General features: G+C 41.9%; 1 protein-coding gene across 1 annotated transcript in view; it reads right to left on the minus strand.

The window, feature by feature from the left end:
• The window catches only part of SLC26A7 (solute carrier family 26 (anion exchanger), member 7), a 113,578-nt gene that overhangs the window by 21,394 nt on the left and 75,865 nt on the right, over positions 1–16,319 (minus strand). Inside the window, exons 8-10 of the mRNA XM_015406407.1 lie at positions 14,801–14,914; positions 6,652–6,729; positions 4,288–4,383 (exon numbers count right to left, since the gene is read on the minus strand). Coding sequence (XP_015261893.1) covers positions 4,288–4,383; positions 6,652–6,729; positions 14,801–14,914 — 288 coding nt within the window. The remainder of the gene's footprint in view (positions 1–4,287; positions 4,384–6,651; positions 6,730–14,800; positions 14,915–16,319) is intronic.

A 16,319-nucleotide genomic window follows, 5' to 3' on the forward strand; every position in this document is an offset into this window, starting at 1 on the left:
ATGACTTCCAGGTGCACACACACACACTCGCACATACACACACTCACATACACTCGTGCACACATGCACATAACCCCCCCCCAAAAAAAAACCCTAACAGTGCAATGCTGTATAGAGTTATACCCTTCTAAGGCTGTCGAAGTCAATTGATTTAGAAGGGTGTAACTCTGTTTAGGTGTGCACTGAATATCTAACAAAAGGGGTGGTGGATGGGAATCCTGGGGAAAAGGAGGGTTGTTCAATTTGAAGCTAGAATGTGTTTTCATTATTGACACAATGAAATGGAAAATTACTGATGAATGAACACGGATTTATCATTTCTTGAGTATTCATGGACCACCATTAAAGGGCTATATGCAGATGTAGCCTTTGAGCCAAAAAAAATTGCCAGAACCTTGGTCTAAAGGTCTATGCACATATACAAAGATTATCCGAGAAGAGAAAAGCTTTATATTCCAGAACAAGTTTTATGTGCAGGCATTCTGTCTTCACAGAAGACAAACTACCCATGAGCAACGCTGGCTAGAACTGCTGAAGACCTACACCATTTTGACATCTCTGAGACTCCAAGTGGTTTTCTCCAGAATGTTAAAGCATCAAAATAAAAACTGCATGACTGGAAAATAAAAGGTTTCCTTTTATAAATCTGAAATTGAAATGGATTCTTTTTTAATTTCTGCAGAAACTTTCAGTTGCTTTTTTAATAGTCTTGAATTTAAAACACTTGCTTATTATTTCTAACCACAGGGCTGTGCTACAGTTTGCTTTCGCCTAAAGCCAAGATCCAAACTAAGTAGAGAACAATTAATAAAAAATTAAATCCAAACAAGAAATATATATATATATATTTCTGTGCAGGAACAAAACAGAAGCTGAAGGATTCAAACCTTGTAGACCAAATTGGCAGAGATGGCTAAACTCCCACACAGGGTGTCTATTGTGGGAGGGGAAGGGAAAGGAGTTTGTAAACCATTCTGAGACACCTTTGGGTAGTGAAGGGCAGGGTATAAATCCAATCTCTTCTTCTCTTCTTCTTCTTTGATTAGAGAAAAGTCTGTATTTACATTTGTGGCTAACCTGAAACCATTTTTAGAGTTTTTGCATAAAGGGGGAAAAATGAACTTATGATATGTGGATTTGATGATTAAGGATAATTTTAGATAATAGAAAAATAAGACTTTTTTGTTTTAATTTTCTAAAAATGTTAGAGTAAGTAACCATAATATTAGCATTTGTTGTAATTGTATGTCTTTGTCATCGGGAAACATGAACGTTTTATTGAAATGCTCTATTCTTTTCTCTCTTTTTTATTTCTTTTTTCTGTACTTTTATTTATTTGGGAGAGATAGATAGTTTATTACGGTTTGAAAAAATCCTACAATAAAATTTAATTTTAAAAAATCCCTGATGGGCTGCTTTATCAGAAGACTGAGGGTCTGTCTCTAGCACACCAGTTGTACGGAACCCAGAATAATGGAAATTATCCTGAAATTACTAATTGGTACCTGGCTGATTTTATTATTTCAGAGCAGAGGAGCTCCTACATAAATCATAGTAGCATTTTTATGCTTCAGAATGAGTCAAATTGAACCTACAATCTCATCTCTTTGCAAGAGCACTGAAGCATGCAGTCTGGGCAAACCGCTTGGTCAGCACATCCTTTTGAAAAGGATGGAGTCGAATTCTAAGGATAAGGCAAGAACAGAAGAGAGGGGAAGGACAATCCCTTTTTATAATCTTGTACAGCAAAAAACAAAGCCACTATTTGAGATGACAGTTATGGATTTTTACAACCCATACAAAGCAGGCCTTCTCCCAGAAATGGATGCCGCACTTCAGTGGTTTTCTTAACACAATGGCTTGGATCACTTGGACAATCTCTATGGGAAAAGGGAGGGCATAATTTTTGCTGATTCCCCCCTCTGGCTACAGACCTCCAACTCTACCTGTTCCTAGGGCATCCCAGAGTATTTGGGGCTTCAGTGAGAGAAAGAGGTGAGAAAGTCATGCTCTGAGGATGGAAATCCCTTCTGTCTATTGAAATTCCCCAAGCCAGTGTTCAGAACCAAACCTTGGTGTTTATGAATTGACCCTCACATGTTCAGAAATGTCCAGAGCTGTAGTAGCTACTAGCCAGCTACTGAGTTGCGTACATTGGCATATATTTCTGACAGCAGCACTGGTTGTAACATGGTTCTCCAACTGGCTTTAACAATTGTCAGCGCTGATATCTGCTACAGGTAACTAGCGGCTTTCATATGTATGGGGATGGTCCACACACTCCTGTGTGAACAGTAAGTTTTTAGAATGAAACAATGTGGCATTTTTGTTTCCATTTGACATTTGGCCTTAACAAAGAACAATATTTAACCATTTCTCTTTACTTATTGCTAAAGTTCTTAGTATATGTATGTTTGATGGCTCTTCCACTGAGATTGTTATTAGAACAGCCAATATAGAACGTATTGAAAGGACAGAATCAATATTTACCTCAATTAAGGTGCTGAGTGTTTAAAGGCACCTCCTTTGGCACTGTGTCATCTTTATCCCAGTTATAATCAAGGCAAAAATATCTGGTTAGCTCTGGCCAAAGCAATCATCTCTTAGCCTTCCAGTCACCCTTCCAGAAGTTTACTATGGCCTTCATTCAGATATTTTGTTAATCAGGATGTCAAGAGACTGCTCTAATGTACAGAAAAGCAGTTGGGACATTTTAAACTCATGGTCATTAACAAGCTTCAGCAAAGAGACTGAAGAAATAGAAACACTGTTTTGGTAACTTTTTTTTTTAAGATGGCAGAGGTACAGATAAAGACTACTTGTCTGCCTTAGTGTCATCGTTGTCGTCATCATCATCATCATCACCCCCACCCTATCACTAAGGAAACAAGCCTATCTGTTATACAGGTTCCTTGCCAAAATAAGGCTTAGAAGAAATATTAGCAGTCAGGTGACAACGAGGTATTTGTCTTGGATCTTGCTGATCGCTATGTTATTGGAACTACCCAGGGACTCTGTAGTTTAGAGAGAAATGCTAAGGAAGTCTACCCAGAGTCCTCCTCAGTTCTACTCAGTTGGGGTTACTCCCAGAAAAGTGTTTTTAGGATTTCACTGTTAGCCAAGCAGGAGCAGAGTTGGATAAGAGTTTATGGGCTCTTATCGCCATGTATAAGGTAATTTTTAAATTATATACGTAAAAGTATTATAACTGGCATTATTGTTGTAATGATATTTATTATTTCAAGCCTATGCCTTTCAAGTTGTAGCCTGGATTCTGTATTGTCCACTTTGCTGACACTGAATTCTTTTTGTAAAAGCACTGGAAGAATCCAGTACTTTGGTGGACTAGAGAAGGCAGACTTGACTCATCACAGTTTTTTGTAAGCAAGGACCAATCGTTTAACTGAACTCACACAGAGACTCTCTGTTGCAAGGTTCTATTCACTGTTATACCTATATGTTTAAATACACAAATCTTTGTTTTATTGTTTTGTATGGCACAGAGTTTTGAGTAAAATAAATTTTGTTTTACATTAATTTGTCTTGCAAGTTCTGTTCCCGATTAAACCTCATAGAACCCCCACGTGTAAAGGTTATACTGGCAAGAGAGTGTGCCTCCAGGCCAAGAAGTCTTTCTCTGAGAATAATGGCATTAACTTATGTAAAAAGCTAATAATGAATGTCCAGACACTTCCACCTGCCAGACTGATAAACATGGTCTTATTTATCTATAAGACAAGCCCTTTATTGCATCCCTTGATTATCAAAAAGAATCACAACATATTGTTTTGAAGTTTTGAAAAGAGCTCCAATCCGCTTTTCATCCAAATGGACTAAGCAAAAAAACCATTTATTTCTAATGTGCTGTTGAGATGGTTTTGAGAATCCCTTGTAGTCCAAAGACAGTTTGCTTTCATTCAGGTTTAACCACATTTGTCTTCTTCAGAAAATGTGTACTATTCCTAGCCTCTTGAATCCTAAAGAAAATTCAGCTGCCATGGAACAATGTTATTAGAATGCCAACCCAAATGACTCCTAGGTAAGTTTGTTTTGAGGAAGAAATAAAGTGTTTGTGATTGAACCCAGGGCATTATACCCTGGGCAAAAAAACCCTTTTCTTTGGTTGCCCAAAAAGGAAGGCAGTGCATGGTTGTAACATGGGGAATTGGGCAAGATTGAGTGAAAAAGCTGTCTGGATCCAATCTGTGGAGTGTCATACCTAAAGAAATTATCCCATGCATTAAAAGCTTCTTTCAGAAAAATCTTCTTAGGTTACGTTTCACTTACCCAATCTATCTTATCCACATTCCAATATTTCTTTAAGTCACGGAACTGTACCAGCATCCCCTTCAGCCCCACAACAATGATGCTTGCTAGAACACACTGCGATGAAAAGAAACATCTGTTAGAAGTTGGACTGAGCTGTTTTCTCCAGAAACATCAGAAGAATCGTCTTTTTTTAAAAAAGGTTATCCAGTTCTCAATAGGGCTGCCAATTCCCCCCGCTTTGGAGGCCCGATTTCCACCCCCGCGGATTCAGGCCCCGGGGGAAACCCCACCCCCGTGTGCACGTCACAGGCAAGTGACGTCATGACGCCGGGCACGCTGGGGGCGGGGCCACAGCCATTTGAGGGGAAAACTCTATGTTTTCCCCTCAAATGGCTGTGGCCCCGCCCCCAGCATGCCTGGTGTCATGACGTCACTTGCCTGTGACGTGCATGCGGCACGCGCACGCTCTGGGAGCCACCCCAGAGTTTCCCGCCAGCTATGTAAGTCGATTTGGCAACCCTAGTTCTCAATCATCCTGCATGCCCTTCACCACCACAGTTATCAATGCCTGCAAAAATAAATAATGCTAATACAGAAGACTGGCACAGGTCTGTTGCAGCCTGTGGAATAACTCCAAACACAATCTGCAATAGAACTTCATGGTAGCAACAAAGTTAAACAGCCTTTGCGATGTCAAATACATTCACAGGGGAAATCAGTGAAGAACACTATAATGGGTTAGGTCCAACCAGCTTTTCTACTGGTGAAAAGAGAGCAGCACCCCTCCCCTTTGGCCACCCCAAAATTTGGGGAATTGGGCAAGATTGAGTGAAAAAGCTGTCTGGATACAATCCATTGCTGCTAGTATGCCCCCACCCCATGTCTAATCTTTCAACCTCATTCCTTGACCAGAATTGTACAGTACGGATATTATCCACCAAAAACAAATCCCTGTGTATACAGTTACGGTCTCATGCTCTTGCTCAGTTCTGTGAAACAGTACCATGAGAGTTCCAAGACTGTCATCAATGGGAGTTGACCTAGCACTTTACGTTGTCTGGTACCTTCCCATGTTATCAGTTCACACCTTCAGCACTAAAGTATAAATGAAGGAAGGGTTAAGGGGAAAAAACCTAAATGTGCCTTTTCATGGGCAACCAACACCTGGAAAACAACACTTTGCATTGCACTGAATGCTCTATGAACAAATGAAGCTGGCTTATAAGTAGGTCATTGCTCCATCTAGCCTAGTCGTGTCTTCTCTGATTGGCAGCTGCTCTCCTGGGTCTCCAGCACAGATCTGCTATCAGAGATATTTCATCCAAAGACACTGGGATTCTTCCCAGGAATTTATGCTTGCAAATATGTGCTCTGTCACTGAACTATGGTCTTTCCCCATCTAACCTTTCTAATCCGTTGCTACTTGTTTCTTACAAGTATGTAATCAATATTTCCCAAAACATACATCTGAAAACATGGGGAAATAGTTGTGACTGTTGCTCAGTCCAGACCTAGGCAGTGCTCAGCTCTAGCAGCTATAGGATAAGCAGACAACAGGCAAATTACAGCTTGCACTACATAAGAAAACAGCAATTACATTAGAGGCAGGACCATTCTTGTGGCTTTTAGGGTTTGGTAGTGTAGGTCATGGATGTCAGGTACAAAATTTACTCCACCTCTCACATGGATGATTGTACTTGCTCTGTTTTTCCTGCCCCCTAAATCACTTCATAGCACCCTTGCTCCAAACTCTTTCCAAGGGAGAAGGAGGAGGAGGAGATTGGATTTATACCCCACCCATCACTCGGAGTCTCAGAGTGGCTTACAATCTTCTTTCCCTTCCGCTCCCCACAACAGACACCCTGTGAAGTAGGTAGGGCTGAGAGAACTATTTCAAGGACTGCTCTTGAGAGAACAGCTCTAAGAGAACTGTGGCTTACCCAAGGTCACACCAGCAGCTGCATGTGGAGGCATGGGGAATCAAACCCAGTTTTCCCAGATTAGAGTCCGCGCTCCTAACCACTACACCAGACTGGTATGAGTTGTACCCCTTTGCTGAAGCTGGAAGCCCTGACTGCAATCCTATGCCTGTTTGCAAAAGTATATACAAGGTACAAAGATTCTAAACTTCTGCAATAGTTCCATATAAAACAGGCAACCCAGTTCAGATCCAAGCAAAATAGAAAGAAAACATTTCTTTTGTATTTGTTCCTGGCACATGAAAATGGTGTGCTCTCTCCCTTTCATAAGAGCACTGCTCCCATTAATAATCATGGAATCCTAATGAAAGGTGGGGCAGTTATTTTTTTAAAAAAAAAACCCAACAGCTTGTTTAAAGAAATACGCAATGCAAATAATCATAATTCTAGAAAAGAACTGTACCATAGGGAGCCAGTATAGCATGGGTCCTATTGCATAGATGACCACAACCACCAATATGCAAGATATTAGACAAGCCACCTAAAAAACAATCAGAAAGGAAAAGCATAAATAAGCACGTTATTGAAATTCTAAAGCCTGTCTAAAACGAGATGAAAGCCCTCGGTTTGTCAAAGTTGCTGAGCATAACAAAACACGGCAGACACATAAAAATTCAAGGAGCCAGGCAAAGGGATTTTGGCTCTCACATCATCTGTGGATTGGAAGCATCTGAGGATAATTTAATATTTGACCTGTGGTGGGTTCCGCCAGCCCACCAAAAGAGCAAATCCATGGATCAAATGCCAATATAAAACGGTTTAATTTTTGATCTCAGATAGGGAGGCAGAAACCACTGAAGAGCAGCAAATGAACAGGGTAATATTTGCTTAAATGACAATGCTCGCTAGCCCTGGACTTGCATTTACACAAGGGACACGATCCCAAGAAAGTTACCAAGATCTCCAAGTTTCATCAAAGTGAAAATGGGGGAGGCACAATAGGTCACACACAATGCATGAAACAAAAGCCCAGTAGCTGTTTTTCTCATCAATCTGAAAAAGGATGAAACAGACAAGTGTCAGGTGGGAAGCATACCCCAACTCCCTCTGCTCCTCCATATCCCCTTCCAAAATTGCTTTTCCCAAGGAAAAGTATTGGTTAGCCTTTTGTTTCATACATTTTCATGCAACATGGTGTTAGACCCTTCTAAGCCCCATCTTAACAATGCTTACTCAGGAAGTAACACTGAACAGCATACTTCCAACCAGTGTTCCCTCTAAGCCGAGTTAGCGTGAGCTAGCTCACAGTTTTTTAGCCTTCGGCTCACACGTTTTTGCCTTAGCTCAGGAACGAGGGCTCCAGAGCAAACTAATTTATGCAGTAGCCAAACTGCTTGCTCACCACTTTAATGCCAGTCGCTCACAAAGTAGGGTTTTTGCTCACAAGACTCCACAGCTTAGAAGGAGCATTGCTTCCAACTAACTATGTTTAGGACTGCGATCATTATGTGAGGGCTTGACGCTGCATTTAAGAAACCTCAGCATCTGGTTTTTCTGCCCTGCCTAGAGACAATCGGGGCCTTTTACTGAGCCTTTATGTTGTCTTCGGGCCCTTAATGTTGGTTCCCAAACACAGGATAGCTTTCACTCTGGCCTTGTCTTAATGTTTTTTCCATCTGCCTTGTTAGAAGGGAAGTACCTTGTTGTGCCACCACAGGAGTTCTTATGCCCTTGTGCTACATGTGCTGCTTCACTGTCCCCTCTACAATGATCTTAGATATATATCTATTACACCCCTCCAAAAATCCCAGGAAAATTTGGTGAATGGTGCACCTCCTTTCTTCGTGCAGACCTTGAATCCAAAACCATGCATAGAGTTGCAAGATTCTGTGCAGCTACCAGAGTCTTCCAAGGTACAGTGTTGAGTCAGTGACACGTATTTTCTTTTTATGTATATTTTAATGGAAGATGGTACATATATTTTTATAACCACTCTGTTAACATATGTTTTATTCTGCCAGTCTATGGCCATATTAAATTATTGGTTGGTTGGTTGGTTGGAAGACCTCTATGCAATGAGAAATGCCTGGCTGCCATCAGCAAGAGCAGCAGACATGTGTCTCCTACTTCTCTCATGCAGTAAAAAACCCACCAAAAAAAATCTCATCTGGTCAGTTCCCCACCAGCCAATGAAGTGGAGAGGAGGTGGGAAAACTCAGAATAAGATGCAGGCCCATAGCCAGGATTTTGTGGCTTGTGGAGCAAATTTTTCTCTGGTGGGGCTGAAGTTGTCAGTGCAAAAAGAAAAACCATTTAGCCAATAGAAAACTGTTACCAGGATAGATCTCTAAACTGCAAGCTGTCAACCACTTTAGATGACAGTACTCAGCTGTTGCAGGTTAATCACTTCTGTCAGCCTAAGCAATAATTCTGATAACAAGCCGGCGGGTGAGGGTGATGACTTCTATAGTCAAGAAAACTAGCACTTAGACAGAAAAACTCTCTTAAAGGAGATCAGTTTAACTCTGTTAGAAGGGATCCTAGAGGTCACCTACTCCAACCCCCTTGCTCAGTGCGGGAATTAATCAACTACAACACCCCACTCTGCTTAAAGGAGTGCATGCCTTTTAAAAAAATGTTTTTAAATGATTGAAAAAAGCATTTACAGGAGAAATTCTTGTGGGACTGTGCCTTTAATAAAGGGGGTAAAGCCCCCCAAAGCCCCACCATAGCTATGGACCTGATAAGATGACATCGTGTCATTCACTCTCTTTTACTAATCATTAGCAAAGGAGAATGGAGGAAGCAACTTCTTCACAGCAGCCATGTATCTTGCATAATTTGGGTTTCTGTTCTTCCTCTTTATTGAGACAGGATTTGTATGAGTGTGAGAAAATTTCATTCCAGGTTGTTTTTTGTTTGTTTTTGGAGTTTAAAGTTAGATTTATTTATTTGTTGTACCAGCAGAACTTTTACTTGTGCTGGAGCCGACTGGGGAATGAAAACAGCCAAGGAGCAAGCCAAGCTGAGCAGCCCCTGCTGTACTATAAGCTATCACTGCAGGGCCACTCAGCTCAGTGGGACCAACAATGGGCATTAGTTCACCCACTGCATTATCCTCCAGACTGGAGCAACACAGGAGGGGACTGCTGGTGAGCTGGCACACACTGCCCTGGCTGATGAGGGGCATGAGCCAAGCAGCCCTAAGGCTTGGGCAGAGTTGCTGGGGCTTGGCTCTGCCCACCAGTGGCCCTCTAGGGCAGTGGCCTACCATGAAATTTCCTGTATGTTAAATGGCCAGTCTGCCCATGTACATATATTGGTAAATGAAAATTTATTACTTTCTGAAGTTGATTAATTATTCTGCTCAGACCATCCTCTCCTTCAGAATAGTCTTCTGTCATTGTTTTGGTCTCTTTTCTTTCTGACAGTCTCCTGTGAGATGATTGGATTCGAGTTGTGGAAGCTTGTACAGAACTGTTCAGGCTATTAACCGGTTTTGATTGCCAAGGCGGAAGACTCTAAGTTTTTCAGAATTTTGTGTTCTTCGGGTGTGTGCAGCCCCTGAAATTACACCAGCACTATAGTTTTCTTTCCTGTAGACTTTGGTCCCGGTCACATTGGTGGGAAAAGCCACGCCGGAAGTGCAGCTTCAAAGGAAAGCACGGCATCGGGATCAGATGCTTCCCCCGAGCCGCCACGCATATTCTGTTTGGCGTGATCACATGGCCGGGGGAAGCAAGGCAAAGACGGGCGAGCCGAGGCTGCTGGAGCATTCATGTGCATGCGCAGTCCCGCAGTCCCTCGAATAACACGGGCTGCCGGGTGCAGTCTGGCAGTCGTGCATGTGCAATCCGGCAGTCCCTCGAATAACACGGGCTGCCAGCACGTCCGTGATCCCACGCCCAGCCTTGCTGAGGATCTTCCGGTAGGTACTACATTTTCCCTAGTACCTTTTTGATCCACGTTTTCGACTGGAAGGAACGGGTTGAGGGCGGGGGCGCGATGCTTGCCAGATGTTGGCATCTGATCGCGCCGGTTTAATCTGCCCTCAACCCGTCCGTTTCGCGGGGCAAATCCTCCCGTGTGACCGGGGCCTTTGTTCATTATCGGTAGCTATAGGAGCTGACCATATAGCCAGAACTAAACAGAGCAGGAGCTAGAGGAAAATACCAGATACGATCTACAGACACTTCTAGGAGGCTTCCAAGAAGAAATTGGGATGCATGAAACAAGAGCAGGAAATGGCCTGAGAAAGGCAGGTGTTTAGCCCACCCTTGTTCTCTTCCAGTCAACATAACCAACAAGAGCAATTCAGCTAACATGTTGAATTGACCTGATCATATGTTCTATAGGAATCAGAGGTGCTGAAATGTTGCATTCTGGATCCCAGATCAAAGTTGCTAAATAGCAGCTCTGATTTACACTCTCAGTAGAACTAGGGGATATAAGATCTTTCTGAAATATATGGAACTTACTTGTTTTTTAAAAGCTACCAAATGCTAGATCTGTCTTCACAATCACTACATACAAGTCTTAGGCGTATGCAAATCAGACAATGCAGTTGGGGAGAGGAAAAAACTATTTCCTGATTCAGTTCACACATCTTAAGAAACTTTCTCTGGTCCTGTTCATGTCCAGTGACATTTAGAAGTGAGAGAGGAAATAGCTACTGATTGGATCACAATGTCCAAGATTGCATTCTTTGTGTTTAAATCCATGGTAAACATTATTGTAGTGAGAAATCTTCGTGAAATAGGATCTGGGAATCAAAACACTGAGCATGAAATGCAATTGAGAATGAAGACAGGTTTTTTTGCTCCAAACACACAGAACAATACTTCTCAACTGGCTGAATTAATATTGACTCTCATCCCTTAACATGTTATATTTTGGAATTATTCCTCCCAAGGACATGTTCCTCCTAATTGAATAAATTTCTGTGGTTAGAAATCAAGTGTAAACAACACTGAAGTTTGTGCTGAAGAAAACAGATATGTCAGCCCGTACCATAAGCAAGAACAGTGGGACACGGGGCAAGGACAGTTTTAGCAGTTAGCAGATTAGCCGAGAGTTATCAGAGAGTCTTAAACATTAAATATAGCTAGGGCACTAACACTGTTGGGTGGCAATATGTACACTTCTCTGAGGCCCACAGGGTTCCAGGCAGGCATGATATGGTCTGTTTAAGTCACCTGATGTAAAACAGAGCTTCCAGTGGGCAGCCATGCAGGGCAGAAGAGCTAGATTCAAGTCCAGCAGCACCTTAGAGAGCAGCAAGATTTCCAGGACATAAACTTTCGAGAGTCTGCAGGGGAAGGGGGCATTTTGGAAGGTTTTCTAGGCCCTGTGAAATTATGCTTGAGCCCTGACAGAAGGTGAGTTTAATATTGCTGCCTATCCCTTAATCCTTTCCAAGCCACCACAGGCTATATCCAACAGACCAGGCTTTGGCCAAGAGTCAACACTAAGGCAGCTCAGGGTTGTGATATTACAAAAACAAAATCCAAATCAAACACCCTTCTCTGACAGTGTTGGAGCCCTTTAACACAGAGGCAGAGAAGAAAGTAATAGTTTTAGAACACTCAACAATATCATTTGAAGAAAAGTCGCATTTAAACTATATGTCGAACTGCTATTCTTATTTGAAAGAAAGTGTTCTTGAAGGAGCTATAAAGTGCACAAAAGTTAAAGAGTTGGCTACAAATGTGGACTTCAAAGACTGACTGTGGCACTAGCAAATTACCATTGCAATGCCACATCCCAGCAGCTGTGAGTCACTGCACCATGGGAATGTAGACATGTGCCACTATGACACTATCAGCCATCACTGGAAGATGAGGCATGAAAAATGTAGAAGATGGGGTGGGACAGAGACCGGATACAACTAACGAGCCATATTAAGTGCACATCCAGAGAGTAGCTCCCTGCACCTCTAGATGGGCCTGTGAGAACTCAGGAAGTTAGAGCAGATAACTTTCTTGTCACCTCCCCCATGATACTCCCAGATCTATTCAGAATGCATGAATCTGTCTTACAGTGAATAGACCATTAAACAATCAAGGTCTGCACTGGCTAGTCAGACTCTCTTGAGCAGAATATGGCCACTCCAGAGGTTCATTACATACTTAGAGTGGAATCCTGATTGCCAACCATCACAGTATTGTAGAAACATTGTCAGAAAGAACAACATGTTAATGGGGTGACTGGATTTGGAAAACTGGTCTAAGGAGAATTGTTAATTATCTTTTGAGTAAGTATGTATGTTTCCACAGCTGCGGAAATGGCAAATCTGTTATAAGTAATAGGTATGTCATAGAAATGTATTTTCAGTTTCACAGCTAGAAGAGTATCAGCTATCTGAGGAATCAGGAAACGAACGCGGTACTGAAGCTGGCCGTATATAGCTGCTACTCCTTTAATGTGGAACTTCTGTTTTCCTGTGGAACTTATACTTTTTTGAAGCATCTGCTCTCCCGAAGCACCTTATACAGAACATTGGTGTACTTTATTTGGAAATTGTCTTTTGTATTAAGTACTGTTGGATCCTAACCCTTTAAGAAATTATAAGAGTGTTTGCATAGGAAAAATAGTTGAACTATTAAGAATTGTTAAAATTGTCTTGGATAATATATTCTATCTACTTCGGAAGTTATTCACGGAGTGTTTGTGTTTTGATACAACCTCCTCCCGTGAGCTCTCTTTTGGATATAATAACCTCCAGGTGGTGGCTGGAGATCTCCTGGGATTATAACTGATCTCCAGGTGACAGAGATCAGTTCACCTGGAGAAAATGGATGCTCTGGAAGTTAGACTATGGCGTTATACCCCACTGAAGTCCCTCCTCTTCCCAAACCCATATAATTCACACCATGGATATGCTTCCGATAATATCAAGGACACAAACCTACAACATGAATTCATGGGATCACATTAAAAGAAGCAGATCCCACAGCACTTCAAGAACATGTGAAAGGGGCCCCAAGATGACAAAAGTAGGTGAAAATGTAGAAGATTTGTATTCTGACTGTATCTGTAGGCAGGATAATTAATAGAACTGGAAGTGGATTCTCACTACCCAGAAGTCATCAGTTTGACTTTTGTTGGGACAGAAACAACATTTTGGAGGTTGTTATCCTTAAAGTTATGTGAGTTATTTATAATATTTTTCATCAGGTTCAGCAAAATTAATTTGAGTCCAGTAGCACCTTAGAAACCAGCAAATTTTGGTAGGTATAAGCTTTTGAGGTTCTTGGTATTTTAACAGAGTTCTTGATATTGGCTGCAGTCACACACACTAAATAATCCACTTTCAATCCACTTTCCAACTGGATTTTGACAGTTCACATAGTAAAATCCAGTTGAAAAGTGCACTGAAAGTGGATTGAAAGTGGATTATTTAGTGTCTCTGACCCTGTGGTCCAATTCCCTACATATTGAATTAGTAGATATTATTTTAAGGAGTGTGATGTAATGCGTGTAAGATTGGTAGATAATGATATAAAGGTTGTAATTGTAATTTTTGATAGGTAGTGTAATTGGTAAGCATTTTTGCTCGGGGGAAGTGTGTGTTTGTGTGCGTGTGGTAGAATGACTGAGCAAATGAATGAGAAAGAACCAATGAAAGAGTGAGAGAGAGAGCTGGAAGTGAAGTGTTCTCATTGGATGAGAAGAAATGATGGGGGGGGATACATATATTGGAGAGAGATAGGTTGGAAAGAAAGTTTGTGTTAAGTCGCTTGCTTAACAAAGTAGTCGGAGAGTGATTCAGCAAGAACACAACTTTATTCTTCAACTCGAACACAACTCCAACATGGATCAGCATCTGATACCCAGAACAGCCTTTACATTGCAGCTGTCCTGCTTTTAAACATTCCCGGCTAATATCAACTTATGAGGTTGCAGAGATAAGGTCCAATCACATTAGTTCCCACTCGGGGAGCTTGCTTGAAGCGATTGGCTTGTTACTTCCTGGGCTAGCAATACTATTGGATGAATTTGGATCCTAGCCCAGGACGAAGCTTAACATTACAGTTCAGTTAGATGTTTCACCACATGTCATGCATTCAAGGCAGCTTTGAATACACTACAGTTTGTGTTAGATCTCTTTAGGCAGAGCTAGACTAAGTAGGTAGGTTTTTTGTAAAGTGAGGTTGTAAGGTAAGAATGGTATTAGCAACAGATTTAGGAAAGATTAGGTTCATTGGGTATGTTGAACTTCATTTTTTTTTAAAAAAAAATAAGGCTTGTCCTTATTAACTCTCTTTTATCAAGTTTGTGTCCTCCACAGTTCCTCTGTATACTGAATGGTTCTGCTGGAATGTAAAATTAATAGTTTCAGGAATAACACTCATGCGAATCAACCTTCATTTCCAAAAGGGAATTTGGGTCATACTTTGTGGAAATTAAGAGAGGCAGGGAAACAGACATCCCTTCAGGGAGGGAAGTGTCACAAGGAGCATCACAGTTCAGTCCCTTTCCATTTTGTCCCATCAATATCACCAGCATACCCGAATCGATGATGTTCCCGAGACTGGCTATGAAGAATTCCTTAAGTCCAGAGTTCAGTATTCCCACTACCACCCAGCCCTACGACAATATGACTAGTTTACCTGTGTTTTTGCTCCAGTGCTGTACAAAAGAGCTGTCCGCCCCATGGCCGCCGCACTCGGTATGCAAAAGAAAAATGAGGGAATCACATTGCTGAGACCGTGAGCCAAGAATTCCTGGGAAGGGTTTTAAAGAGAAGACATTCCTGTTTCTTCTGGCAGGTTAGCATACCCAACCAGCAAAGCACTTTGCTGTATACATTCTGACAATGAAAATGAGGTGGCAGCTCTAAACATAATGACAACAGGACAACAATCTTCCTTCACAGCATGCCCACTCCTATTGCTAACTTGGAAGCATCAGCAGATAAAACAGATATGTCCATGGCAACAAAATGGGAAACAAACTGCACCTCTGTTTTGAACCATAACCAACATTTAGCATCCTTCCAGACTATTGTTCTTTTACACAATGTGCAGTTGTTACACATTTGTTTCAGGAAATCTGGACAACATCCCTCAGGGAAGTGCTTCTGTTGTGGGACTATCACTTTTCTTTTTCAGGACTCAAGTTGAAGTATTTGTCAATGGGAAAATTCTGTGTTTCTCCCAAGAGTGTATCCATTGGTATGTGAATGTCCACGCATCATTGAAATCTGCTGGACAACAATGGTGACATCATTAGTGAGGTGTAACACAAGTCCTTCCCTCAGTGCCTGCATCCCTTGGTGGTGTTTTCTTTAAAAATATATATTTGTTACAAGTTTACAGGCTCCCCTGCAGAATCAAAGTAGTGCCAGAGTGTTCACATGGCTCTTTTACTTTCTCAGTGATAGATCAAAACCACCTCATTTCTAGTCATATTTGTACCACAACACAATTCATTCTCAAGGCATCACCACAAACAACTACCAAATGCTTGGGAGATATTTTTTTTTTAAAAAAATCTTCACCTAGTAAGGAAAACTATAAGTTGTCATCATTCAAACAGCAGCAGGGAGGTAATTCCATAGCTGAGGTGCCGCCACCAAAGAGGCCCTGTCCTTTGTAGCTACCTTTCTCACATCTGAGAACAGTGTCACATATGACCTCTGATGGAAATTTCAACATTTGGGGCAGGCTCACTGGGGCAGAAGTGGTCCATTTAGAGCTTCTTAGCAAGGGTTATTTCCCTGCCCCCCTAGGGTTGCCAAACTCCCAGTAGCAGCTGGAGATCTCCTGGGATTACAATTGATCTCCAGGCAACAGAGATCATAAGAATACAAGAGAAGCCAGTGCTGGATCAGGCCAATGGCCCATCTAGTCCAACACTCTGGGTGCGTTCAGACAGGGGATTTACAACGGTTAGGGTGCCGGTTCCAACCGGTGTACTTATGGGCGTTCACACAGCAAACATCTGCCTCCCGTCCCTAACCGTTGTAAATCCCTTTAAACCGTTGCACTCTGCCACTAGGTCCCAACTGGTGGTAAACTGAGTGCAACGGTGCACCCCGGCGTCTGATCGCTCTCCACCATTCCCCAGCTACTTCCGTTGGAAGCCTGAGACTTCCGGCTTTCCCCCGCCATTTTTTTAAAAACCAAG

This window comes from Gekko japonicus, unplaced genomic scaffold (genome assembly GCF_001447785.1).
Source record: "Gekko japonicus isolate JY-2015 unplaced genomic scaffold, Gekko_japonicus_V1.1 scaffold3060, whole genome shotgun sequence".
Classification (NCBI taxonomy): domain Eukaryota; kingdom Metazoa; phylum Chordata; class Lepidosauria; order Squamata; family Gekkonidae; genus Gekko; species Gekko japonicus.